Genomic DNA, 27,347 nt, shown 5'->3' with positions numbered 1-27,347 from the left:
CAGCCATATGAAGATCACTATATAAGGAGCATCAAGGATCATCTCAACATTCATTCCAACACATTACTAGCAATACGATTACAATACTTAGGCAAAATACTCTATATTGTGCTTATTACATTATTATTCTCCAAATTCATTGTAACACCCGCGAATTTCCCATTTTGACATTTAAAATTTATTAAACCGTTGAACCACTTTATTATATATTTTTGAATTATTCAATTTAATTAATTTTATGTCAAACACGATTTTTATAAACGTATTATATAAAAGCTCATTTATATAAAAATACGTACGATTAAATTATATCTTTAAGGCATGATTTATATAATAATATATGTATACGTATTTTTGGTCGGATAATAATAGTTACAGTAATAATAATAATCTTCGTCTTAATTTCCGTCTAACATTAGACCGTCACATTTCATTTTGTACCTACTTTAATCCGGACCAACCAAAAACCAATAACACATTCACCTACCTATACTCTACTTTTAAATATCTTGTATGTTATTATTATTATTATTATTATTATTATTATTATTATTACTATTATAATTATTATATTGTTACTACTACCCGCAAACCCCACACCCCCTGCAATTTCTCTGCATTTCTTTTCTCCTGTCGAAACAAAACAAACAGCATCAACACCACTATACTCAAACACCCATTTCCGTCTCATTCAAACTCCGATCCTGCCTTCGTTTCTCGACCAAATTCGAATATTTTTACACCATTAGCTTCCCCTTTTCATTCTCCATCTTTTGAGGTAAGAAAGGTCCCTGCTTTCTTCCAAAATCGCGACTGTCATCCTCCTTAAAACTCGAATCTCGTACTAATTCCTTTCGTCTTCGTGTTTAGGGCAAGCCTTAGCAACTCGGTATGATTTTGAATCGAATTCGTGCCCATTAAAGAAGTTATAAGGTAACGGTGATAGGTTACTCGACAAAAATGTTGAACTTTCGTCTTATGGGTCGTTTTATATGCTTTTATTTAGTAAAGTTTGGTTCTTGTGTCCTTTCTCCTTCATATGTAAAGTTCTGTCTCGAATTGTTGTTGGTAAAGGCTGTTTTGGGATAGTTCGTCCTCTGTTTTTAGGAACTGTCGCAATAATGGTAGTGGGACTAGTGTTGTGGGTTCGGGGCAGTCAAGATAGGAGTTGTGAACCACGGTCATGGTCACTGTTGGATCAAGCTTTTATGGTTTTACAGGTTACCCGACATGACCGTTCTAGGCGTGTTTAGAGGGTTGTTTTGTGGACCGTTTTTGATGGGTGGTGGTGGTTGTTTGGTTTCATTTTGGGTCGGGGAGAGTAGCCTTTCAGGACTGATTCGGGTTGCTTCTTACCTGTGAACTCCCGCTTTGAACCCGTCTTAGGTGCTCTCTTAGCATAGCTCAAACTCAGACCGCTTTGTGCGCAAGTTTGTAGTATATTAGGGCGTGTTGCACTCCGTCTATGAGAATCAGTTTTTGTACATATATTTCAGGACTGGTTCGAGGTAGTTTTGGCAGGTGTGCGGACTGTATTGGAGCCGTTGTATGGGCTGTTTGAGTCGAGTGTTGGCGGCTTGGCCGTGGCCTAGGCGGTGGCCTTGCTAGTCGCGAGGTTTAGGTCGTGTATGGTGAGTTGTGGGGCCGAGTAGGTGGCTGCCAATTTAACCCTTGAGTCGTACTTACGGATGGCTTGGCGCTAGATTAGTTTGTTTGAAATTAGTTATTTTCCATCTCGAATTTTATAACGTAATTCGTTAATATCGTTCTCTCGCATATTTAGTTGTTGGGCTCATTGGATTTTGGTAATTGGGCTAACTACACTTGGTAAATTTGGGCTAGTCATGTTGGATAAATTGGGCTAGTTAGATTTAATGAATTGAGCTAGTTATACTTAGTAAGTTGGGTTTGTCATATCTATTCTTTTGGGTTTGACCCGTTAATTTAATTGGACTCGTCATATTTATTTAATTGGGTTTACATGATTAAGTTACTGGGCCACATTTAGATTATGGGTATTTTCGGTGTCAAGTTTGCCTTATTTGAATAGTTTAATGACCGTCTCGTGTTTTATATAGCATAATCCGTTAAATATCGTCCATTATACATATTTTTCTCACATTAATCATAAATGTGGAATTTATTATTCATTCAAGTCAAAATTTGATGAAAGAACTTATTTACCTATAATATGAATTTTTAACCCGTTCATTCTCATTTATTTATCGTATCTCAAATATGAGTGAATTATTCTACTTGTTTGATTAAATTGAGTCATTTATAATTGAATGCTTGTTTTGCTTACTATAAATGGTTCTCTTCCGTTTGTTTACATTTTTATTCAAGTGACAAATATTGAAGAAATGGGTTACTTATTCATATTCATGATTATGATTTGGCATGAAATGTCTCACTTGGATTATCAATGGTTCATTGCATTATTAGTCTCTTTCCAAGTTGATTCGTATCGCTTGGTTAAGTCGTATTCTTATTATATATCTTTACGCCTTACTTGTGCCGTTCTGCCAAGTATTGGTTTACGCCGCTCTCGTGCCGTTCTGCAGGGAGTTGGTTTATTTATGTTTTTCCCGCCCCTTTCGGACTGTTCTGCCGATTGTGGGTTAGCTCATATCGTATTCTGGTGACAATGCTTTTATGCTATATATTTTGCTTGACTTGTCTTTACGCCTCTTTCGGACTGTTCTGCCGATTGTGGGTTTAGCTCATATTTTCCGCCTCTTTCGGACTGATCTACCGATTGTGGGTTCTCGACTTCCGTTCTGTCGATTGAGTCTTGGATGCGGACTGTTCTGCTGCATGTCGAATCGGGGACCGTTCTGCCCCGAGAGTCTGGTCAGATTTAGACTAGGACTGAGTCTTGGGAGTACCATTGTCGTTCTACCAGGGGAAGTATATATTGATATATGAGTAGTAAAGGTCCTGTTTGGTTATAGATATTGGTATTTGTCTGATGTTTGTCTTGGTCCTATCGGATACTAGGGGTGAGCTATAAGCCCTCTAGTTGCGATATGATCGTCGGGATTGATGTCCCCATCCGTTCTTATGGTGAGATGCAAGCCATAAGTATGAATGTGACATTAGTAGCCACGTCCCGTACAATGATTGCTAAGTGGTTTTCCAAATAATGGCTGCAGTTTCTATTCTTGTAATTTGCATTGGTTGACCCCTTACTTAACAGTTTCACATGATTCGGATTCTAATCTCATATCTATGATGTAATTCCTTGAAGTGCGTGCCTTTGCATCAATGACCGTATTCTTATGTTTCATATTTATTAATTATTTCACATGAATAATGAGTCTCCATTATGCTAATATTGATCTATCGTATTCCATCTCATTTAATTAACATGTTTAAATATATGAACTTGATGTTCATATCTTTTGTAAGTATATTACATGATTTATCTGATTGAGTTCTTTGTTATGTTCGTTTCGACATTTTGTGGCTGGGAGAACCTTGAGCTACTCCACACTGACTGTGGCGTTCATGTTTACATGAATGACAGATACTAGTCGGTGCATTTATGGGGTGAAGACATGTGTGAGCTAGCGAGCACTTTGGCCTAGTAGTTGGTTTATTAGGATTGTTTAGACTCACCTTTTATTGTATTGTCATTCGAGGGATATATTTTCCCTCACCTCGACTATCACGTTTGTATAATTTAAACTTTATTTCCGCATCCTTTACTTGTGTTTTGTAATTTTTATGAACTCACGCTTTATATTTTAAAAGTTTCAAAAATTTCCTATTTTTCCGCTTGAATTTATAAGTTTTGATTTCCGCGTTATCGCGGGGTGTCACATTCATAGTGAAATCTCTCTGGCTTGGTGCCCGTGGTTTTTTCTCAATTAAAGGGTTTTCCACGTACAAAATCTATTGTCTAAATTATTTACTTTAATTGCTTTACTTTACATATATTTTATCCTGCCCTGCAGTCTTAGCCAAGGTAGTCGAGCTAGTTAACCCTGCGATAAACTCTACCCTGACCTGATTCGGCCTTGCGCAGAATCCACACAAAACAATTGGCGCCCACCGTAGGGCATCTAGCTCATTAATAACTTTTTTCCTTTTTCACAAAAAATCCAAAAAAAACAAAGAAACTAGCAAGAGAATGTCTCAACCAACCGTGGAAGAATAATTGACTGCTGCACTACAAAAAGTAGCAGAGATAGAGAGCCTGAAAGAGAAAGTGGCTCAGTCAGAGGCTGAAATCTTGCAATTGAAAGAGACCGAGTCAGCCTTGAAACAGAAATTAGAAAAATCTAAGGGATCAGGCTCCAAAATCCAACCAGGAACCTCATTCCCATCGATTATCAAGCATTTTGATTTCTCAAGTTTTGGGAGTCCAAGTGGTACCAAAAACGTGATCAACGTTGACGATCACACTCCCAAAGATGATAAACCTGATGAGTCAGTAACGACTATCATGATGGCAGTAGTCCAGGAAATTAAAAAACTTAATGAAAAATTCGAAAAAAGACCTGGAGTTCCTGCCAGCATGGAGGAAGCTGCCCCTGAAAGCAATGCAGACTCGCCTTTCATAGACGAGAGAGCTAAAGTGGATCTACCCAAAACATTTGTGATTCCATCCATGAGGACTTATGATGGGACCTCAGATCTACAAAACCATGTGGCCTTCTACAAGAAAAAAAAAATATTGGCTGCATCTATTCCAAGCGAGTTTAGACAGGTTTGCATGTGAAAAGGATTTGGAACCACCCTGACTAGTGCTGCACTGCAGTGGTATATCAACCTGCCGATTGGAAGTATCCGATCCTTTGTTGACTTGATCAACACATTCAACCAGCAGTTCGCAAGTAGCAGGGAGTTGGAGAAGCGATCCAGTGACCTGTACAGGATTACCCAGAAATCAGATGAGACCCTCAGAGTCTTCTTTGCCAAATTCAACAAGGAGAAAGTATCGATTCCCAGATATGACATTGGAACAGCAGTAGAAGCATTCAGAAAGGGATTACTACCCAATAGTGATCTCTATGGTGAACTGACCAAGTATCCCTGTCATTCCTTCGAAGACATCCAGCCAAACACGCTTGCTTATATCAGGCTAGAGGAAGTCAAGAGTTACAAGGTCGGAGGACCCTGCAATGTAAAAGACTATGATAAGCCAAACTGGAGAAGCGCCGGCAGGGGCTATAACTACAAGACTGGCCCATATACCAGGCCTGATCAGTTAGAAGTCAACCTTGTGCAAGAACAGTAAGGTAAGGCTAAAGTTCATCAACTTATCTCTGAACATAACTTCTGCATTGACATTGCAGGCTTGATTCAGCGACTGGATAACATGGGACCAGTGGTCAGGTGGCCCAGAAAGTCAGACAATCCGAATCCAAGGAAGTACCATACCAAGTGGTGTGAATTTCACATGGACATAGGGCACACAACGGAGGATTGCTTTACTCTCGGGAAAGAAGTAGCCAGCTACCTGTTGAAGGTAGGATACCTCAAAGACCTGATCAAAACCAGAGGCATTAATGAAGACACCAACAAAATCAATCAGGAGCAAAAGCAGGAACACAATCTCCCTCCACCACCTCCACTCTATGAAGTAAAATTCATAAATGGCGGATCAGAGATTTGTGGCCTGACCAGTTCAGCAGCAAAAACGATAGCCAAGACTCCTCAAACTAAGTCACCCTGCAAGCCTGGCAACATACCACTTATCACATTCAGTGACTGTGATCTGGTGGGCATCCCAGACCTGCATCATGATGGTCTAGTGATCTCCATGCAAGTTGGTACTGCCAACGTGAGGAGAATCTTGGTAGACGGAGGCAGCTCAGTAAACCTGATCATGCTAGACGTACTCAAAGCTATGAAGATAAACGAGGATCAAATCACCAAGAAATCCAGTGTCTTGGTAGGGTTTAGCGGTGAGATAAAGAATACAATGGGAGAGATCTATCTCCCTACCTATGTTGAAGGCGTTGCATCTTATGAAAGATTTAGAGTTTTAGAATACATATTCTCCTACAATGTCATTCTGGGCAGACCCTGGATCCACAATGTCAAGTTTGTCCCCTCTACTTATCATCAGTGAATCAAAATACCAACAGACTGGGGAGTGGCAACCATCAAAGGTGAGCATAAGTCAGCCCATGAATGCTATGTCGAGGCCCTAAAGCCATCTAAGGCAGGTAAGTCCCTCGCATAGCAATTACCGTACCCTGTTAGGAGCACATATGTAGCACCATCCAGGATGGAAACAGATCAGGTAATCCTCAACCCTGAGTATCCTGACAGGTATGTCCTAGTTGGCTCTGACGCCCCTGATTCAGTCAGGCCCGAATTACATGTGCAGTAGAAACGACGAAAGTTTGCACCAAAAAGAAATGCCATTATCAATGAAGAAGTGAACAAACTCCTAGATATGGGCAAGATCAGGGAAGTGATGTACCCTGAATAACTGGCAAACGTAGTGGTCATGTAGAAAAAAAATGGCAAATGGAGACTTTGTGTTGATTACACTGACTTGAATAAAACCTGCCCTAAAGATCTGTTGCCTCTTCCACATATTGATGTTATGGTAGATGCAACGGCAGGGCATGAGATGCTCACATTCATGGATGCATCCAGTGGATTTAATCAGATAAACATGTACCCTGCTGACCAAGAGAGTACAACATTCATTACTGACCGAGGCATATATTCTTACACTTCCATGTAGACCTGTCAAAATCTGACCCGACCCAAAAACCGACCGTAACCCGACCCGTAAATAACTCGCAAATAACCCGGTGTTTTCAACCCTAACCCGAAAAATACCCGAACCCGTTTTGACCCATAAATAGCGGGTCGAAACCCGGCCTGTAACGGGTTGAGCGTTGGGTCAAGGCAATATATCTTCCTTAATATTGAAAATGTCTAATAGGTATTGTAGATACCTCATTTCTGCACCTCCCACAAACCACCCGGTGATGATTGGGCCGCATGTTTGGTACACAGAGTGATTTATGACAGTTCATAAGTTTATCGTCAAGTGATAGCTCAAATACTTGTGTCTATCCCTTGGTCGTCATCTATGCGTCATTACGGTCGTTTTAACAGTAATTAGAGTTCAATTAGAGTCCGGGTCAAAAATCGTCTTTATTTTCTAATAAACCGTTTAAAATGCCGAGTCGGAATGTTCTGGAATATTCCGGATATTTCTATTCCATAATTTTAATCTTTTCATCTTTTGGCAAAATATATCCCGAAATCATATTTTGAACAATAAGGAAGTTGAGATCTACCGCAATTCTATAATATAAACGCGGAAAATCTTTCTTCCGCAGAAGGAAACCTCTGGGGAAAGGACGCATCACCTGTTGCGCCTCTTCCAAAGGACGCAGTGGTTGCTGCGCCTCTTCCCCATCTCTTTTCTGCATATTTTAAGATCTTTTCGAGATTTGTTTCCAAAGTTTTACCCTAACCCTCATTCCCCCGTGTGATTAGCATAAATAGGGACCTTCGTTCCTCATATTTCTCACGCGAGTGTCCGCCTTTCTCTTCTCCCTTTGCATTCTAAGACCGCGCTCTTTGCTTATGGACGTCTACGTCCTTGATCAATCGACCACGTAATCTCGGATCCTTCTGAGTACCAGTCTCGTTTGCATGACCGACCAATTTGACCAACTCCACTTCAATTAATCAAATCAATTTAATCTAAATCCTCTTACGAGGGCACTTTCATCATACATTCGAGTCGAGCAATCACTAATCGTTAACTTAGTTAATCTCATTTCATCAAACATGTAAGTCTGAGGGTGTAAATCCCATATTTTATTATTGTATTGTAAAAATTAATGTAAGGTTTACGTCGAAAACATGTTTAAAACTGATTTGTAAAACCCTTATCAAACCTATTTTTGAGGATTAATAGAAGACAGACGTCTAGAAGAAACGCAACAACTATTGCGCCCCTTCGAAGAGTCGCAGCAACTGCTGCGCCTCTTCCTGAGGCTGCCGCAGTTTCTGCCTTTCTTCTTCTTCCTTTGTTCTTTGTTAATTCGTCTCTCTCTTTTTTTCGTTTTTTCTTATTTTCTTCATATTTCCCCTCGCATAATTGTAATACATAATTTATAATTATTTATCACCCTTAATTTTTGACTTAAATCCCAAGTAATCAATATTTGCGGGTTTTCGTCATTAAAATCAAACCCGGATTTTGGAGATTCGATTTGTTCATATCAAATCTATGGAATTCGACTTTTGTATATTTCATCTGTTTATCATCATCTAACCTCATTAATTTGCATAAACAGACCTAATTAATTTGCAATAAGTTTATAATTCATTTTAGTTCACTTTGATTAATTCTCATTCATTTAAACTTGTTTCTTTATTGCTTTTATGATCGATTCACATGTAAATAATCTGCTAAATCACTTCTACTCGAGTTGAATATCAATAATCGATCATTAAAATCAGCAACGAATATTAACAATATGCAATTCCGGCTTCACAGCTAGAACTCACTTCAAGAACAGACGCAGTAACCACTGCGCCTCTTCCAAGGGACCAGCACTGCTGCGCCTATTCCGGGGTGATTTCTGTCTCTGAACTTCCATTCTTGCTTTGACCTAGTTTGTTAGTTTTACTATTAATCGTAATATCACCACTAATCTGTCCGTTTTCTAACCTTAATTATTTTCCTCTTCTTTTCCAATATTATCCGTTTTAAACGTATTTTCGATGTAAATCATTGAACCGTTGTAATTATTGTAATTTTAATTATCTTATGTTGTTTATTGTACTCTTTACTATCGTTTGTTTGCTCTCACATGTAATCAACCCTAAATCCCTACTTCAACCTATTGTTTGCTAATTATTTGTCCACCGACTTAGTTAATCTTCACATGCTAGGATCAAAACATTGTTTGTTGCATTGCATGCATATAATCGACAACATATCGAGTATAAATGACTTCCCTAATCATTAGTAGAGGCCGCTATCGAGACGGGTGGGATTAGGTGTACGATCAAAAGAGCTACCTAATACGTACCCTTACTCTATATCTCTGTGAACATCCGTGTTCATTGGCATCCATGAGAGTCATTCTAGACATAGAATGCTAAGGGTGACGAGTTCTTGGTGTCTATGTCACTACTTTGTGTCTTGACATGACGCGAAGTATTCGAACGGTTTCCACTTTTCCACAATAAATTGGTGGCGACTCCACAAATGCAAACGCTTGTTTTCCCAAGCGCCCCCGTGTCCACAGTTTGGCGACTCTACTAGGGAGTAATACACTTACGCGTTGCCAAGGGTGAAACTTGAACAAGGTTAGGGAATAGTTTTTATGAGACAGTTGTCGGTTTTCATTACTCGACCTTCTTAGGTCGTTTTATTCGGCCTTCCTAGTCCCAACCCAACCCATTCGACCAATCGTCCCGTCTGGACGGTCCAAATTCTTATCTGGGCCTAAGGATGGATAACGATTGACGTCAACCATACCATGATGCTTACTCATGTTTGTACCATGGACTTTCACTACTCAAGGGAATGGACTAGGAACCGGCCTTACTCATGTTTGGCACGGGCCTCTCCACCGACCCGGGTTTTATTGCTCGGTATGGCAACCCACCCTTTTAAGCCAAAGCCCTTTAAATGCACTCAGCATACCATTATAATGCCTGTGTTAATGCTTGTATCATATGTGATCACCATTTCCTAAACAAAACCATGACGAATTTTGTAAAATCAAAAACCTTTTCCAAAATGTAAATATTTTCAAAAATGGCCCAAATTAGCGCAAAATGAGTCGAAGCCCTGTCCAAATATCGAGTCAAACTTCGGGCCTCAAAACCCATTTCAAAACCTCACTTCAAGTCAACACACGTACAACTACACTACAGTTGACTAGGACAAACATTTCAAAACTTTGTCATTTTCAAACCTCACTTGACGAAAGTGGCACACTCCCAATCCACAATTTGAGTCTTTTCTTTGAGTAAGTGTGCTAGAGTGGTCGATCGTGTTTTGATTCGTCGTTAATCTCTTATCCAGTTTCCAAGATGCCTGAAACTAGTACCACAAGCACTAACAGTTAACCCCAAAATGGTAATGATCAAATCCTAGTTGCGCTCGCTCGTCTCCAAACAAGCCAAGACCAAGTTTATGATCGCCTCAATACAATCGAGGGCCGAATTGTTGCTGTAGAAACTAGGCTACCTCCTGCAGAAGATGAAGTTCCTAGTGAATTTGTGAATGCCAACCTTCCACCCTATGTTGGACAAGCAGAAATCAACCCTCCAATAGGTCTTACTGAAGCTGAAAAGCGACTCCAATACTTGGAGGAGCAACTAATGTACCTCAAAGGAGATGATATCTATAGAGAAAACAATCGCAAGTATGAGGCCGTGAGCGCCAAATTACCAACCAACTTCAACATGGCTGATATCCCAAAGTTCAAGGGACATGAAAACCCTTTGAACCACACTCGTGCTTTCAAGGACTACATGTCTATCAAAGGCATCAAACCCGAGATGTTCTTAAGGATCTTTCCTTCATCTCTCGACACCATTCCTAAGCAATGGTTCTATTCTCTAGAGCACAAGAAGATTGCCACCTGGGATGACACTGCAATCGAGTTCGCTAAGCAATACGTGGATAATGCTGAAATCCAAGTTAATATGCGCACTCTAGAGGTTCTTACCCAAAATGAGAAAGAAGGCTTCAATGACTTCCTAAGTAGGTGGAGGAAGACTAGTACCCAACTTGTCGAGCGTCCGGATGAAGCTACCCTCGTGGAAAAGTTTGTGGATAACTTAAGACCCATTTATGCAAATCACTTGAGGTACCAAAACATTAAGACCTTCAAGGACTTAACTATGCTAGGGACAAGAACTGAAGATGACATCTGTAAAGGACTCTTGGCCAAAACGGTGGGTCGTGGATATCAAGGCTCAACAAGTCGTTCTTATGGCTTTACTAGCAAGACTGATGAGGTTAACCTTTTTGAATCATCAAAGAAGAATAACCCCCAAAGGAAGTTCACAATAATCAGTGACACGTACTGCAATGCTTTGAAGAGGTTGATGAAACAAGGCAAGCTCCAACCCATAGGGCCTACACCCGATCCAAAAAAGAAGCCCAAGTACTGGGACGAAAATTCATACTGCGAATATCATAGAGGTAAGGGACAAAATACAGAGAAGTGTTACAAGCTAAAGCATGTCCTTCAAGATATGATTGAAGACGGTCGCCTACCCATACCTCCTGGAGGTAAGCCTAACAATACTCAGAATCCTTTTGGAGTTCTGGTAATTACAAATGAAGAATCTACCTTAGATTGTTCACACCTTATCTTTCCGATCAAAGGGGAAGTCAATGGAATATGGGCAGACAACGATGAAGATGTCTACCTCTAGGATCTTCCCTTGATCAAAAGTGCCAAAAGTCTTACAGATGAAATCATCGCCATGATACTTCAGGATGACCATTTCAACCCTGCAACGTTAATCACCGAAACCAGTTCGAATCAGCAAAAAGGATGGAGAAAGTCGATCAAGTGGAAAAACAACGACCAAGGAAAGCTCTTCAAAGTCACCACTGGAGAAGGAGAGATGTTCAAAGGAGAACCCGAATATAACGAATTCGAGTCAAGGTCGGAGTCGGAATCAGAGTCGGAGTCAAGAGAAGTACCTAGAGAGTCTCCTCCTGTCGTCACTCCCAATCCCCTAGTTTCTCCTAGCATAGCATCGAGTAGTAACAGTAGCTTGGGAAATATCCCAACAACTGTCTCTTTACCGCCACTGACTACTGAACATATGGCTTCTTTGTTTCAACTATTTTCAAAATTTAATATGAATAAACCAGATTCTGCTTACTCTTTGTGTTATTCCGAATGCAATTCTATTTACGATGATAATGAGGATGATCCAGACCCAGACTCAATCGAACTACCTCCCTACATAGCTAAAGAAATATTACAAGAGGGGGAAGGAGCACCAGTTATAGAGAACACTGAACCCATCAACGTAGGAACCGAACTAGAACCCCAAGAACTTAGGATAGGGACAACCTTAAGCCCAACCGAAAGGGCCAGTTTCATAGACCTCCTACACGAGTTCAATGACGTTTTTGCTTGGTCCTACAAAGACATGCTAGGGATCGACAGGGATATTGCAGAACACAAAATTCCAATCAAACCCGGTTTCAAACCTGTAAAGCAGAAGCTTCGTCGGATAAGGACAGAATGGGCTCTTAAGATCAAAGAAGAAGTTGATAAACAATTCCAAGCCGGGTTCATCAAAGTTTCCGAGTATTCAGACTGGGTGGCCAACATAGTACCCGTACCCAAAAAGGATGGGAGAATCCGAGTTTGTGTTGATTTCAGAGACTCAAACAAAGCGAGTCCCAAGGACGACTTTCCTCTACCACATATTGACATATTGGTATACAATACAGCAGATCACGCGTTATTGTCCTTCATGGATAGATATACAGGATATAATCAGATCAAGATGGCCATAAAAGACATGCAAAAGACTGCCTTTGTCACTCAATGAGGCACCTATTGCTATACTGTTATGCCGTTCGGGTTAATCAATGTTGGAGCTACGTATCAACGCACTGCGACCATACTCCTACATGACATGATGCATAAAGAAGTAGAAGTATACGCGGATGACATGATTGTTAAGTCCAAAGATAGGAAGGGGCGCATTGATAACCTTTGTAAATTCTTCCTAAGACTACGGAAGCACAACATGAGGCTCAATCCTCAGAAATGCGCATTCGGAGTAATGTCAGGTAAACTTCTGGGATATGTCGTCAGTCAATGGGGAATAGAAATAGATTGTTCCAAAATCAAAGCTCTAATCAAAATGCCACAACCTCAGACAGAAAAGGAAGTTAGGGGATTTTTAGGCAAGGTGCAATATATAAGTCGATTTATATCAAACTTACCATGATATGTGAACCCATTTTCAAGAAGCTCAAGAAAACAGATTATACCATATGGGATGATGACTGTCAAAAGGCGTTTGACAAAGTTAAGGAGATACTAGCCAAACCACCAGTGCTCATGCCTCCACAATGAGATCAACCTCTTGGTTTATATCTCACAGTGACCGAAATAGCCATGGGGGCTATGCTAGCACAAACCGTTGGAAAAGAAGAAAGAGCCATCTACTACCTTAGTAAGAAGTTCTTGGAGTACGAATGCAAGTACACACCTCTCGAAAAGACATGCCTCGCTCTTGTGTGGGCAACAAAGAAGCTGCGTCCTTACATGCTTAGCTACTCCGTCAAGGTGTACTCAAAAATGTATCCTGTCAAATACCTCTTCAAAAAACCCGTTCTCAACGGACGCATGGCAAGATGGACATTAATGCTCTCAGAATTCGATCTCAAATACGTACCTCTGAAGGTTATAAAGAGGCGTTCCGTTGCCGAGTTCTTCGCAGATAATCCCATCAATGACACCCAAGTAGTAGACACATGGTCATTCCCAGACGAAGATGTACTACAAACCAATGTAGACTCTTGGGATCTTTATTTCGATGGAGCATCAAATCTAAGAGGATTTGGAATAAGAGTATTGCTCATTTCTCCTGAAGGCGAGCATACACCAATCTCTGTCAAACTCGACTTCGAGGTGACAAATAACACAGCAGAATATGAAGCTTGCCTCATTGGGCTACAAGCATCAGTAAGTTTAGGCATCAAAAATCTTCGGGTTCACGGAGATTCATCCTTGATCATCAACCAAATTACGGGAACTTGGAAAATTCGAAGTGAAAGTCTAGCGCCCTATCAGGCCAGGATAGATCAAGTTGCCCAATTCTTTGATCAAGTAACCTACCTACATCTACCTCGAGAATAAAATCAATTTGCAGATGCTCTTGCAAAACTTGCATCACTAATTAACATGCCAGACGACATGGTAGAAATGCCATTATGCATCGAACGACGGTCAGAACCAGCCTATGTGCACCAAATTATAGATGAAGAGGAAAACCCAGGGGAGCCTTGGTTTCAGGCCATTCTAAACTTCAAGCTCAATGGTACATATCCACCAGACATGGCTAAGAGAGGACAACGTGCTATACGCCTACTGGCCTCTCAATATCTCCTCATGCAAGGAGAATTGTAGAAAAGAATGCCTTTTGGTGTAGTTTTACGTTTTCTTGATCATTCAAAGGCGTAGAAAGTGATGGAAGAAGTTCATGATGGAGAATGCGGTCCTCACATGAGTGGACCAATGATAAATAAAAAAATCACCTGTCTGGGATATTACTGGACCACAATGGAATCCGATTGCATCAAATACGTCAGACATTGCCATAATTGTCAAATCTTCGGGAATGTGCAACATGTCCCTCCTTCACTACTCTACACCATGACATCTCCTTGGCCATTTAATGCTTGGGGAATCGACATCATCGGGAAGATCACCCCCGCCGGAACAGGAGGTCACTGTTTCATTTTGGTGGCGATCGACTATTTCACCAAATGGGTCGAAGCGACATCTTATACTAGTCTCACAGCAAAAAACGTGGCAAAGTTCATACAAACCAATATCATCTGTCGATATGGTTGCCCACATGAAATCATCAGTGACAATGGATCACACTTCCAGGCTGAGACTGAACAATTGCTAGCCAAGTACAAAATCAAACACCACCATTCCTCGCCATACAGACCACAAACCAATGGCGCGGTAGAGGCAACCAATAATAATGTTGTCACAATCCTCAAGAAAATGATCGATAATTATCGCGATTGGCCCAGTAAGATACCATTCGCCCTATGGGGTTATCGCACATCCGTTAGGACGCCCACTGGGCTACTCCTTTCTACTTAACTTACGGCATGGAAGCTGTACAACCAGGTGAACTTGAGATCCCATCCTTACGCATTCTGCTTGAAAGTCAAATTCCAGAAGCCGATTGGAAGAAAGATAGGTATGAAGAACTCATCCTCTTGAATGAACGAAGATTGCGTGCATTACATAATGTGCAAACATACCAGTCACGTATTAAACGAGCGTTCAACAAAAGGGTTAAGCCTAGAAATATCAAAGAAGGAGACTTAGTCCTCAAATCAGTTAGAGCACTTCTACCTGTCGATCCACGAGGAAAGTTCAAACCCAACTGGGCCGGACCATTCTTGGTCAAATCCATACTCCCGGGGGATGTAGTTAGGATCACAGACATAGATGGGAATGAATTTGCTAATCTAACTAACCTCGACCAACTAAAACGACACTATGCCTAGCATAGGACAGAAACGCGCCTCACGTAACACCCACGTGCCACTCATGCGACACGAAATAAAAACGGCCCCTGGCCCGCTGAAATAAAACTTATGTCACCTTCCTTATGCATTTTAACAACTCGTCATCCTCATATCATCAAATAAATTGAATTATATTTTATGAGTAAGTAAAGCACATGCTCATTTTCTAGTTCGCTACAAGCTCTTGCTTAGAACAATTATTCTTTTACATTTACTCGAACTACACGCAAGGGTTTGATTTCATTTTTTTAATGAATACGTAGGCAATCCTTTACAGGATACAACCCATTATTCTAAATGTAAATAGAAGGACATTTGCATTTGCATTTGAAATTCGATAAGAATAATAAATGAAAGATCACAATAGTTTCATAACTAATTAATCTTTTTATCATTTCTTCCATAAATAATAATAATACGCCACATAATATAAAATGCTAAAAAATAAATAGGCTAGGATTCTAAAACCTCGCCATTTATTACAAATAATAATTATAATAATAAATAATACTACGACTTAGGCTACTCTTCCATCTTTTCTTTGCCTTTGTCGTTTTTATCGTACTTCTTATCTTGACCACGAGCCGGGCGCTCCTGTGCTATTTCGGACCTGATCACCAAAGGTCTCTCTCGCGGTCTAGCCTTACCGTTTTGATCAACCACCATCTCTGCGGCAGGAGCGGTCTTCGATTTCTTCGACGGGTGAACGACTCGGAATCCGGCTTCTTCCTCCCCCTCAATCAAATACCTTTGGTTCTCCTTTGCTACCGCACGAATCTTGTAGTCAACAGGCTCGTGCTTCCTCAATTTCTCGCGCTCCTCGAGAGTAGTAGCCTTCCTCCATTGCAAGTATGAATCGGATACCCATAATGAACTAACACAAGAATGTATGAACCACATGTTCCTCTGAGCTCACTTGAGGGCCCAAACTCTACGACTCTCGGTAGTATGTGCCAATGAAGTCTGAGGAACAGTATCAAGCCTAGGAATCTTCTATTTAAGGCCCACCTCCCTCATCAATCTCTCCGGGAAGATGCATATCATGAATTCCAAGCCAGGAATGCGAACTGACCGAGTAGGATCTAAGGATGACACTCCAATGATTGACTTGAGATGCCACCAGGACACAATCCATCTGATCAAGGGGCCACCTTCATTCTTCAACTTGTTCTCCCAATAGTTACAAACCCGGATGAAGTCCACCATATAGAGCCTGGTGCTCATCGCAATCGACCGAGCATGATATCCTGGCACATTAACTGGGGGCTCGATCAACCGCAGACGCTCCATGAGCCAAACCTACCAAGAAGACAGGAGTTAATGTCCAAAAAAACGAAAACAAAATAAAACGAAAACAACAAAAAAAACGAAAACAAAAAAAAAGAAGAGAAAAAAGGAAAAAGGTTGGTATTAAAAAAAAAGAAGAGAAAAAAGGAAAAAGGTTGGCATTATAAAAAAAAAGGAGAAAGAGGTTCTTACCTGCAAAATGATAGGACTTCCCAAGTAAGGAAGCTTACGGTTAGCTTTCCTATTATCCAGCCCTAGTTTGATCTCTCCTAGGCACAGACACGCTGGGCTCCTGTGCAGCTCCATCTGTTTAACTAAACTCAAGTAACGAGGATCTTCTCTCATTTCCTTTTCAACATGCCCACGAACGACATAACCATGCAGTAGGCAAAACCCGAATGCCCTACGTCTCGCCACGTAAGAAATAGAAGGGTCTTCCCTGTTTACGAATCGATCAATGAAATCAAGCATACGGACTTCTTTTGAGGTCACAAGACGGTCAACCTTAGGTTTAGTCAATCCAAGCAAATCTCTAAACTTGCTTTTATACCCTTGAGAGCTAGAGGGTATGGCAGGCGCATGTTCCGGATCCCATCCTTCAATTGCAGCAATTTCCTCAGGAAAAGGACAGATATAACCTCCAGGGACGGCAAATATATGGAAATTAGAGTCCCAATATTTGAGACAAGCATCCAAGAAAGGGTTCACAACCTTCACCAATTTGAGACTCAAAATCGACCCCAAATTGAAAGCACCCATATCATGCTTTTCAACGTTTGTAAATTCATTTGTCCACTCCTTGAGACGGTTTTCAAAGGCATCCATGATTGTAATCTTTCTAAGTAAATAGGAGAATTTTATGTAATAGACGAAAAAAGGATGGGCAAATTATGTGAATAAAAGCTTCCTCGGCGTCTATATTTATACTCAAAGTTGTTTCCTAATTTCCGTCAGAACTGAAGACATGGGGAAATGGCGCAGCGCTTGCTGCGCCTCTTCGAAGGATCGCAGCTCGTGCTGCGCCTCTTCCCCAGGTTGATTCCGTGATTTTCAGCTTTGGATCTTTCCTAATTTATTTTGCCTATAATTTCCTATTCCTATAGGTTATTATTTTGGTAATTCCGTCAAATTACCATATTTTATGTTTCCTAATTTTCTGGGAACGCTTTTCGAGACGAAATCGACATTTTCGCCAAATAAGCACACTTACCCATTTCATTTTGTTTTCTTTTTTGGGGGAATCATTTCACTTCTCGTTTCACATTTCATTTCAAACTTACACATTTCTTTTTTTTATGTTTTTTAGGGGGTAGCCCCCTATCGCCCGGTCATTTTTTTTGGCGTTTTCGTCATTTCTGCTCATGTCTGGGCAATTTTTCGCATTTTTAGGTCTTTTCCTCATTTCGCGCTAATTTACGCCATGTATATATTATGTGTTTACGTGTGTTTCTATGTAAATTTCGGCAGCATGACGGCATAAACCGTCATCTACCAAACCTGTTCTAAGCTAACCTGCAGGAACAAACAAACAACCCAGCAGCAAAGACACTCATGCCATCATATATACAATCAAAATGCTATATGTACATCAAACTGGGGGCTCTTGCCCAACACAAGTCCAAAAGTCCAAAATGAAGTCCTAAATGTAGAAAATGTATACAACACAGCCGACGACAACACAAGCAAAGACAACTACTCCTAGTCGCCACCTCGCTCGGTGACCCTAGCCTCAAGAGCAGCAATCTCGGCATCCCTGACCTCCAACTCCCTCAACAGGCGAGCCGTCTCCTCCTGGGACTGTGCCAGCTCCCGCTCCCTCTGAAAATGACAAAGAAATGCCTCATTTCGATCATTTCATACAAAATGCGGAAAATTATAACAGAAATCAATGTGAATGAGAAGTTCATACCCGTCGTCCTCAGCCACGAGCAAGTGCCTCGATGGCTGTAGCCCGTAGCCGGTTGGCCACCCGCCACAGCACCACATATCGAGACGGCGGCACCTGCATTTCAATAAACGAAAATTTTTCAATAAATGGACAAATGTATTCTTATACAACAACAAAAGCTAACTGAATCAGAGGCTTAGCCTCTTAATCAAATGCTGCCACTCCTCCAGGCCAGCATCTGTCACCGCCTCGCCGAAGTCGCGGAGCTCGGAGATCGTCGTCATCCCCACCACGTCAGTGTACTCAAGGGTCTCGGGGTACGCTGGGGGCTCGACGCCCGCCTCCTCAACCTCCTGCAAAATTCAAAAGAAGTCTTTATTCGATGATCATTCATCATTTTGTCAAGTCAATTCGAAAAGGGAAAATGAAACACTTACCACGACCGACCAGTACGCCAGCCTCTGGCGAACAAACAGAGAGTACTTCTCACCAGGAAGGAGAAGAGCGTCGCCACCAACGTCTGCCAAGTCAGGCTCCCTCTCAGCGTCAGAAGGCTCCCTAAACATCGTCCGAGGAGGATCGATGGGAACCGTGAAAGCATCACGAGAGCACTGACGAGTGAAGCGCTCGCCCAGATACCTCCTCCTCAGCAGCCTCCTCTTCAGCAGCCTCCTCCTCGAACACCTCCTCGAACACCTCCTCTAAAGCAAGAGAAGGTTCGAAGTCGGTGTCCACCTCCATGGGAGCCCTCCTTGACGTAGAAGCCATGTCACGTACAAAATTAGAACAAATTAGGCCGCGTCAAATGACGGCGAGCCTCGGTCAAAGTGAATTCGAAGCCTTTCAAGCTCCGAATATGGCCTTTTCTCGCCATCTCTGGCCATTCCTTTCGAAACTTGGCCGCTCATGTTCTAAACTGGGTCAAGTCAAGTCTAAGTTCGAGCCTAGTAATGGGTTTGAGTCGAAATTTCGGCAGCATTTCGCTATTACGGCGATTATGCCCTAGAAAAGTGTCCTGAAAAGGCCATCAAAAATCAAAAATCCGAGATGGTAGGAAGTTTACCCATCACACAAGGATCCCAAATACCAAATTTCATCACAAATGGGTAATCCTAAGGCCATTTTTTAAGCAATTTATGAAACAGTTGAGAAACAGTCTCAATTCTACTCAAATGCTCAATACCCAATGGAAATTCAAAAAGAACACATGGTTATGTTCCTTATATTACTAATTATCCATTTCTAATATCAATTTCACAAGGCAAATTCATTTTGGGGAAATGCCCCAAATTTTCGAATTAATTGGCTTGAAAACCCTAATTTTTTCGATCCAAATTAAGCAAATACGGATGTTAAAGCAAGAATGAGTCACATACCTCGATTAGTCATGATAAATGCAAGATTTTGATGAAGTTTTGGCGGAATGTCCTTGGAATTTGAGAGAGTTTAAGAAGAATTTGCGTTTTGATATAATGACATAACACGGGTTCTGTCGAGTTTTTACTCGGACAGGGACGGACCCAGGAAAGGACGCAGCAGGTGTTGCGCCTCTTCCAAGAGTTGCAGCTCTTGCTGGGCCTTTTCCTGAGGTCCCTCCAATTCAATTTTCAAAAGTTCGTTACAAGTTCGTTATTCGTGGGCCCATCTTTGGTGCGCCTTTTCTCCAACGCCATATATCGTATATTTGGTTCGTTTGATATTTATTCTTTATCCGGGCCCGCATCTTCGAGCAGACTACGAATTATCGTAGTACTTTACCTTCGAGCAGACTGTGAATTGTCGCAGTACTTTATCAAGGCTTCGCTTGCAACAACGACCAGGTTTTCTCCGACGGTGTTTCGACACACCTCAATTATTTTCCCAGCGAGAGTTCATGACAGCCGATTGTACTTCTCGTGATATGGAGTTCGCTTGAGACCGACGCGAGTAGATTCCTCCCCAGCAGTTTCTACCGACGTCCTGCTGCCCCTCAATATTACGTTTTATTTTTTTTCCTCGGAGTTCGACAAAGGAAGAAGTCTCAGGTATGGTTTCTTCTTTTGGCTGGCGAGCTTCCTTACATAGTCTATTGGACTTTAAACGACCCTCCCCGATAGTCGACAGACTCTAAAATGATCCCGACGACAGGTCCTTGGCTCAGACCCCTTGAGCCGCCTCGTGTCGCCGTAGTCGTCAGGTTGTAATCTTCGATTGACCTGATGGATATAATTTGATTTTCGCCTTGTCCAAGCCTCAGTCAAAGTGGAGGCTCTGTAGATACCTCATTTCTGCACCTCCCGCAAACCCCCTGGTGATGATTGGGCCGCATGTTTGGTACACGGAAAGATTTATGACAGTTCGTAAGTTTATCGTCAAGTGATAGCTTAAATACTTGTGTCTACCCCTTGGTCATCATCTACGCGCCATTACGGTCGTTTTGACAGGAATTAGAGTTCATTTGGAGTCCGGGTAAAAAACGGTCTTCATTTTCTAATAAACCGTTTAAAATGCCGAGTCGGAATGTTCTGGAATATTCCGGATATTTCTATTCCATAATTTTAATCTTTTCATCTTTTGGCAAAATATATCCCGAAATCATATTTTGAACAATAAGGAAGTTGAGATCTACCGCAATTCCATAACAGAAACGCGGAAAATCTTTCTTCCGCAGGAGGAAACCTCCGGGGAAAGGACGCAGCACCTGCTGCGCCTCTTCCCCAGCTCTTTTCTGCATATTTTAAGATCTTTTCGAGATTTGTTTCCAAAGTTTTTCCATAACCCTAATTCCTCCGTGTGATTAGTATAAATAGGGACCTTCGTTCCTCATATTTCTCACTCGAGTGTCCGCCCTTCTCTTCTCCCTTTGCATTCTAAGACCGCGCTCTTTGCTTATTGACGTTTACGTGCTTGATCAATCGACCACGTAAGCTCGGATCCTTCCCAGTACCAGTTTCGTTTGCATGACCGACCAATTTGACCAACTCCACTTCAATTAATCAAATCAATTTAATCTAAATCCTTTTACGAGGGCACTTTCATCATACATTCGAGTCGAGGAATCACTAATCATTAACTTAGTTAATCTCGTTTCGTCAAACATGTAAGTCTGAGGGTGTAAATCCCATATTTTATTATTTTATTGTATAAATTAATGGAAGTTTTACGTTGAAAACATGTTTAAAACCGATTTATAAAACCCTTATCAAACCTATTTTCACATATTAATAGAAGACAAACGTCTAGAAGAAACGCAGCAACTGCTGCGCCTCTTCCTGAGGCTGCCGCGGTTTCTGCCTTTCTTCTTCTTCCTTTGTTCTTTGTTATTTCGTCTCTCTCTCTCTCTCTCTCTCTCTCTTTTTTTTTTCGTTTTTTCTTATTTTCTTCATATTTCTCCTCGCATAATTGTAATACATAATTCATAATTATTTATCACCCTTAATTTCCGACTTAAATCCTAAGTAATCAATATTTGCGGATTTTCGTCATTAAAATCAAACTCGGATTTTGGAGATTCGATTTGTTCATATCAAATCTCTAGAATTCGACTTTTGTATATTTCATCTGTTTATCATCATCTAACCTCATTAATTTCCATAAACAGACCTAATTAATTTGTAATAAGTTTATAATTCACCTTAATTCACTTTGATTAATTCTCATTCGTTTAAACTTGTTTCTTTATTACTTTTATGACCGATTCACATGTAAATAATCTGCTAAATCACTTCTACTCGAGTCGAATATCAATAATCGATCATTTAAATCACCAACGAATATTAACAATATGTAGTTCCGGCTTCACAACCAGAACTCACTTCAAGAACAGACGCAGTAACCACTGCGCCTCTTCCAAGGGACGCTGCACTACTGCGCCTTTTCCGGGGTGATTTCTGTCTCTGAACTTCTGTTCTTGCTTTGACCTAGTTTGTTAGTTTTACTATTAATCGTAATATCACCACTAATCTGTCTGTTTTCTAACCTTAATTATTTTTCTTTCTCTTTTCCAAAACTATCCGTTTTAAACGTATTTTCGACGTAAATCATTGAACCGTTGTAATTATTGTAATTTTAATTATCGTATGTCGTTTATTGTACTCTTTACTATCGTTTGTTTGCTCTCACATGTAATCAACCTTAAATCCCTACTTCGACCTATTGTTTGCTAATTATTTGTCCACCGACTTAGTTAATCTTCACATGCTAGGATCAAAACATTGTTTGTTTGTTGCATTGCATGCATATAATCGACAACATATCGAGTATAAATGACTTCCCTAATCATTAGTAGAAGCCGCTATCGAGGCGGGCGGGATTAGGTGTTCGATCAAAAGTGCTTCCTAATACGTACTGATGCGTGTCATTTATATGATGTTTTACATCTCTTTTTACACGCATTTCAGAGCTCATTTGTTTAGTTTATGCTACATTTCTCCCTATTTCCGTCTACTTCCGTATTTTGTACTTTATTTCAGAAATGTGAAGAATTTGACGGGAAATCAAGCCAAATCTGTCCCCGTTTAAGCTGCATTGCAAACGACGTAAAGGAGTTGCTTAAGGAACGAGCTTGGTGCGCAATCCAAGGCCCGAAAGACAAGTCCACGAATTAAAAGAAGTCAAGTAGCAGCTCATCCAGTCGATCGACTAGCCTACTCAGTCGATCGACCATGGCTCGGGTTCCAGAAGCTACTGTTGCTGAGTATTCAGTCGATCGACCGCCATATTCAGTCGATCGACCAGACTTCGATTCCAGACGAGATTTAGAAAGCCCGTGAAGTTTAGGTTTTAGAGAGGTTTGTTGCGTTGGTTGCTATATAACGTAACAGCAGCACATCGAATAAATCATCGAGTTTTTATCAGAGAACACATTAAGTTTCACATCACAATACATTAAGTTTGAGTTTTAGTTTGTTCGGATAATTAGGGTTTGCTATATCGATTCTTGCTTTGGAATTCTGCCTTGTTCCTAATCTTTCCTCTGAATTTTCGGTCATTCATTCTAATCCCGTTTATTGCTTTCTTTGTTAGTATAGAATTGATAGTTAGTGTTCCCAAGCCAATTATCGTTCCTTCATCATTACTATTTATTTTAAGTATGAATTCCGTAATTGTCATGAGTTTTATTGTTGTTTTTACCTTCGCCATGAGTAGCTAAATAGCTTGTGCTAGGATGTAGGCGATTTATGGCTAGGCGGCATTAGATTAGACACGGACTGAACCCGCGTGTCAGTCGATCGACTGACATTGTTGGTCGATCGACTGACCTTGTAAGGTTATCTTCGTTTTAATTGTTTCTAAACTTGTATTTAACAAATCGAATGCATGCGACCAGTTAGATACCTATTTTTGTGACCGACCCATTAGACCGAAAGGTAGGGTAGGTTATGTGACCGTCAATTAACTCGACTAAACTGTGCTAAGATCGAAAGATAGGTATAGTTTGGACCATTAGTCACTTTTCAGGACGAAAGTTAGTATTAGTGACATTAGGGACCTATAGCGAGATCGAGAGATGCTATTTGTTAGGAGTGGACCGAGAGGACCTCTTATTTCCCGCCTTACCTGCGTTTAATTCAGACCGACTTAGTTTGCTTTGCGCCGCCGGAAGCCGTAATGACCCGACCATCCTAGTACCTTTCTTTTATCTGTTTAATCCATATCTTTAGTTTATTTTCTTCTTATTGTTATTAGTTATAGACCAATTCAACTAACCCCCATAATAGTTACCTTTGATGATCATAAAACAACTAGAATTTACAACGCCTCCTTGGGATCGACCACTGTTACCACTAGCCTAGGTTAGTCTTAATAGGAGATTATAAATTTTATCTTTGGTACTCACAACGACGGGTATCAAATTTTGGCGCCGTTGTTGGGAGGCAATAGTCCTAATTTTAGTTGCTTTTATTTTCGGTCTTTCTCGCTTTAAGGGACTTTTGTTCCTTAAACTTTTCTTATATTCTTGTTGTAGTTTCATCTTATGCGCAGGTCACAGGGTGGAGAATTATTACCATTTGACTCTGAGATAGAGAAATCTTTGCGCGGGTTGAGACGAGCACGAAGGATATTGTCGACAGAGGAAGAGTGAGTACTCACGAGCTATCTCGAGCACGATCTGTTTGAGGAAGACCAACAGTCTTCACCCACCTCTTCAGCCGAACCAGTTATTTTCCCAGAAATTCCAGTCATGGCCGAGGAAGCGAGTATAGCTAGTTTTTCTGAGCCGACAGCCGACTTGTACAAAGGGTTCGAATTACCACGGAGAAGCCAGGAAATTCGAACCAAAGCCTCGCTTACATTACTATGGTTGAGAGAAACCATTTGGGGAGCTGCAAATGAAGATGCAAATAAGCACATGGAGACCTTCATTGACTACTGCAGCGCCATTCCCCCACCAGTGGCGTGACCCAGATCAAATCAAGGAGACCATGTTCATCTTTTCCTTCGTGATGCCGCAAGGGAATGGTATAGGATTTGGACAAGACCGTTCGAGATCACTGATTGGAATACATTGGCATTGGCGTTCTACAAGAAGTACTTCTACCTTCAAGGACGATCGCTATTAGAGCTCAAATCACGGGCTTTAAACAAGGGCCAGATGAGAATTTCCACGAGGCATGGGTCCGATTCAAGAAGTTGGTGCGGACCATACCGCACCATGGGATTGCAAAGTGGAGTTTGTGCAATCATTTCTACAATGGGTTGTACGACGATCAGAGGGCCATTTTGGATGCTGCTGCCAATGGGAGATTCGCTGAAAATTTGGGAGCAACCAAAGGGTGGAAAATCATTGATGATCTCGCTACCCACAAGTCCGAGTATGGGAATTCGAGAGGGAACCAGAGGAGAGCCGCTGAATCTTCCTCTCGTTCTTTGCACTTGAGGCTCTTACTGCAAGATTTGACAAGTATGAGCTAGGAGGAGTCTCTAAGGGTGGGATATACCAAGTCAATCTTTGTGTCGACGGTCCCTTCGTCTCGTGAAAGATGTGGAGTTGAGGGCCATGTCTCGAAGAACGCCCTAGTCCCTTTGAATCTTGTGGCCGCTTTCAACACTATAGGCGTAACAACTCCTACTACGAGCCACCGCATCCGAACTTGAGTTGGAGGAGCCGAATGTCCAAAACCCAACTCAACCTCCGCCACAAAGAGCAGCCATATGTGCCTCCGCATCAAAAGCAACAGCAGTACCAAAAGCCTCCTTATGTGCCGCAGCAGCAACAATCACAAAATTCTGAGTTTTCTGAGCTTAAGAATCTGTTGCTAAAGGAGTCCCAAGCAAGAGAGGCCGGGATGAAGTTACTTGAGAGCCAAATTGCTCAATTAGCTAGTAAAAGTAACACTCGAGCTCCCGGACACCTACCCACTCAACCCGAACAAAAGGAGACCCTAAATGCCATCACCTTGAGGAGCGGGTCCACCCTTAACGGTCCTGCCATGGTTGAGGATGCTGTCGAGAAAGATGAGCCAGAAACAAGCCAAGAGAAAGCTTCAACGAACAATTCAAAGAAAAAGACGTCTGCCAGGAAAATCAGTCGATCGACTGATATACCTAGTCGATCGACTGATTTACGGGTTCCAGGAGCTTCTGGAACTGTGCATTCCAGTCGATCGACTGAGGAGGGTGGTCGATCGACCAATATCACTGCTGATGCTGAAGATTTTCGTCCTTTAATGCCAACTAATCTACGAGACCACTTGTTTCGGGGTACCACCGTCCCGGAAGTTTTAGGGCGACCGAATGCTTTGATGGGTCGATCCGGCTCCGAAGTTCGATCCAATGACGGTCAATGGGTCTCATTTGAGACGGTCTGAGGAGGGATCTAGCTTCAACAAAGAAAAGGTAACGGACTTCCAGCCAAAGTCCAAGGACGCCGGCGCGCGCGAATTAGAGGAGAGGGCTAAGGTGCTCCTTACAGCCCCATATCCGGAGAGACTCGTGCCAACCAAGGAACAGGTATCTTTCAGTAAGTTTGAGAAAGTTATCCGTAGTCTGAATGTGCAAGTCCCCTTCCTTGAGCTAGTTAACCAAGTACCCGCTTACACCAAATTTATGAAACAACTGTTGTCTAAAAAGCGGTCACTTGAAACAGTGCACACTGTCGCACTTACCAAGGAGTCTTGTTCTTATCTGTCTCACACTGCGCCCCTTAAGTTAGAGGACCCGGGCAGTTTTTCCGTCCCTTGTAGCATAGGTACCTTTTCTATCGAAAAGGCTTTATGTGATTTGGGAGCTAGCATAAGTGTCATGCCCTTGAGTCTAGCTAGGAAGCTTAAACTGACCAGGTTTGCTATTACTCAGATGACAGTCCAGATGGCTGACCGATCTGCGGTCGAGCCCATAGGAGTCCTAGAGGACATACCCGTCCAGATAGGGAAGTTTTTCTTCCCTGTCGACTTTGTTGTCCTTGATATGCCTGAGGATGACCATATTCCCATCATTTTGGGAAGGCCATTTTTGCACACTTCTTTATGCGATCATCGACGTCGGTCTAGGTACTTTGACTTTCAAAGTGGGAAAACACTCTATTGTTTTTGCCCAAATAGCTAAGAAAAAGGATCCCATGTGGCCCGTCACTTGTAATACGGTCTCTGAAAAGAGATCGTACTTTGTACTTTCCGACATGCCTATTACTACTGCTGTATTAACCCCTCCGCCCGGATTGGGAGCAATATGGAGGAAGAATCTGCTTTTTTAAATAATGCAGAGCCGGTTTGGGGAAGGGAGTACTACAAGTTGCGCCAGCTGTAAAGCAGCCGATCATTCAAAGAGGAGGGCTAGGATGCTTAAGCTATGGGACTGATGAAGAAGTAGAGGATGAGCCAGCCAAGGTGAGATGGGCTGATTTGGACTCCGATGATTCTGAGGGAGTCCTTGATTGGGAAGATGACGACGCTGATCAGCTGAATTCTCTGTCTGTCGAAGCTG

The 27,347-nt window shown here is 41.6% G+C and overlaps 1 protein-coding gene and 1 long non-coding RNA gene across 2 annotated transcripts; both read left to right on the top strand.

Annotated features, from left to right (window-relative positions):
- The first annotated feature begins 633 nt into the window (after window positions 1–633).
- Window positions 634–3,828, top strand: LOC141621843 (uncharacterized). The gene is made up of 3 exons (XR_012532726.1): window positions 634–778; window positions 871–933; window positions 3,530–3,828. It is a non-coding gene; the product is annotated as an uncharacterized LOC141621843 (long non-coding RNA).
- Window positions 3,829–4,453: 625 nt separating this feature from the next.
- LOC141620175 (uncharacterized) lies at window positions 4,454–5,325 on the top strand. The gene is made up of 3 exons (XM_074437113.1): window positions 4,454–4,714; window positions 4,766–5,241; window positions 5,304–5,325. The coding sequence occupies exons 1-3, from the start codon at window positions 4,454–4,456 to the stop codon at window positions 5,323–5,325; spliced, it is 759 nt and encodes a 252-aa protein (XP_074293214.1).
- Window positions 5,326–27,347: the final 22,022 nt, after the last annotated feature.

Source organism: Silene latifolia, chromosome X (genome assembly GCF_048544455.1).
Source record: "Silene latifolia isolate original U9 population chromosome X, ASM4854445v1, whole genome shotgun sequence".
NCBI lineage: Eukaryota > Viridiplantae > Streptophyta > Magnoliopsida > Caryophyllales > Caryophyllaceae > Silene > Silene latifolia.
Note: the sequence above shows the minus strand (reverse complement) of the source record. Positions and strands in the feature narration are given on the sequence as shown.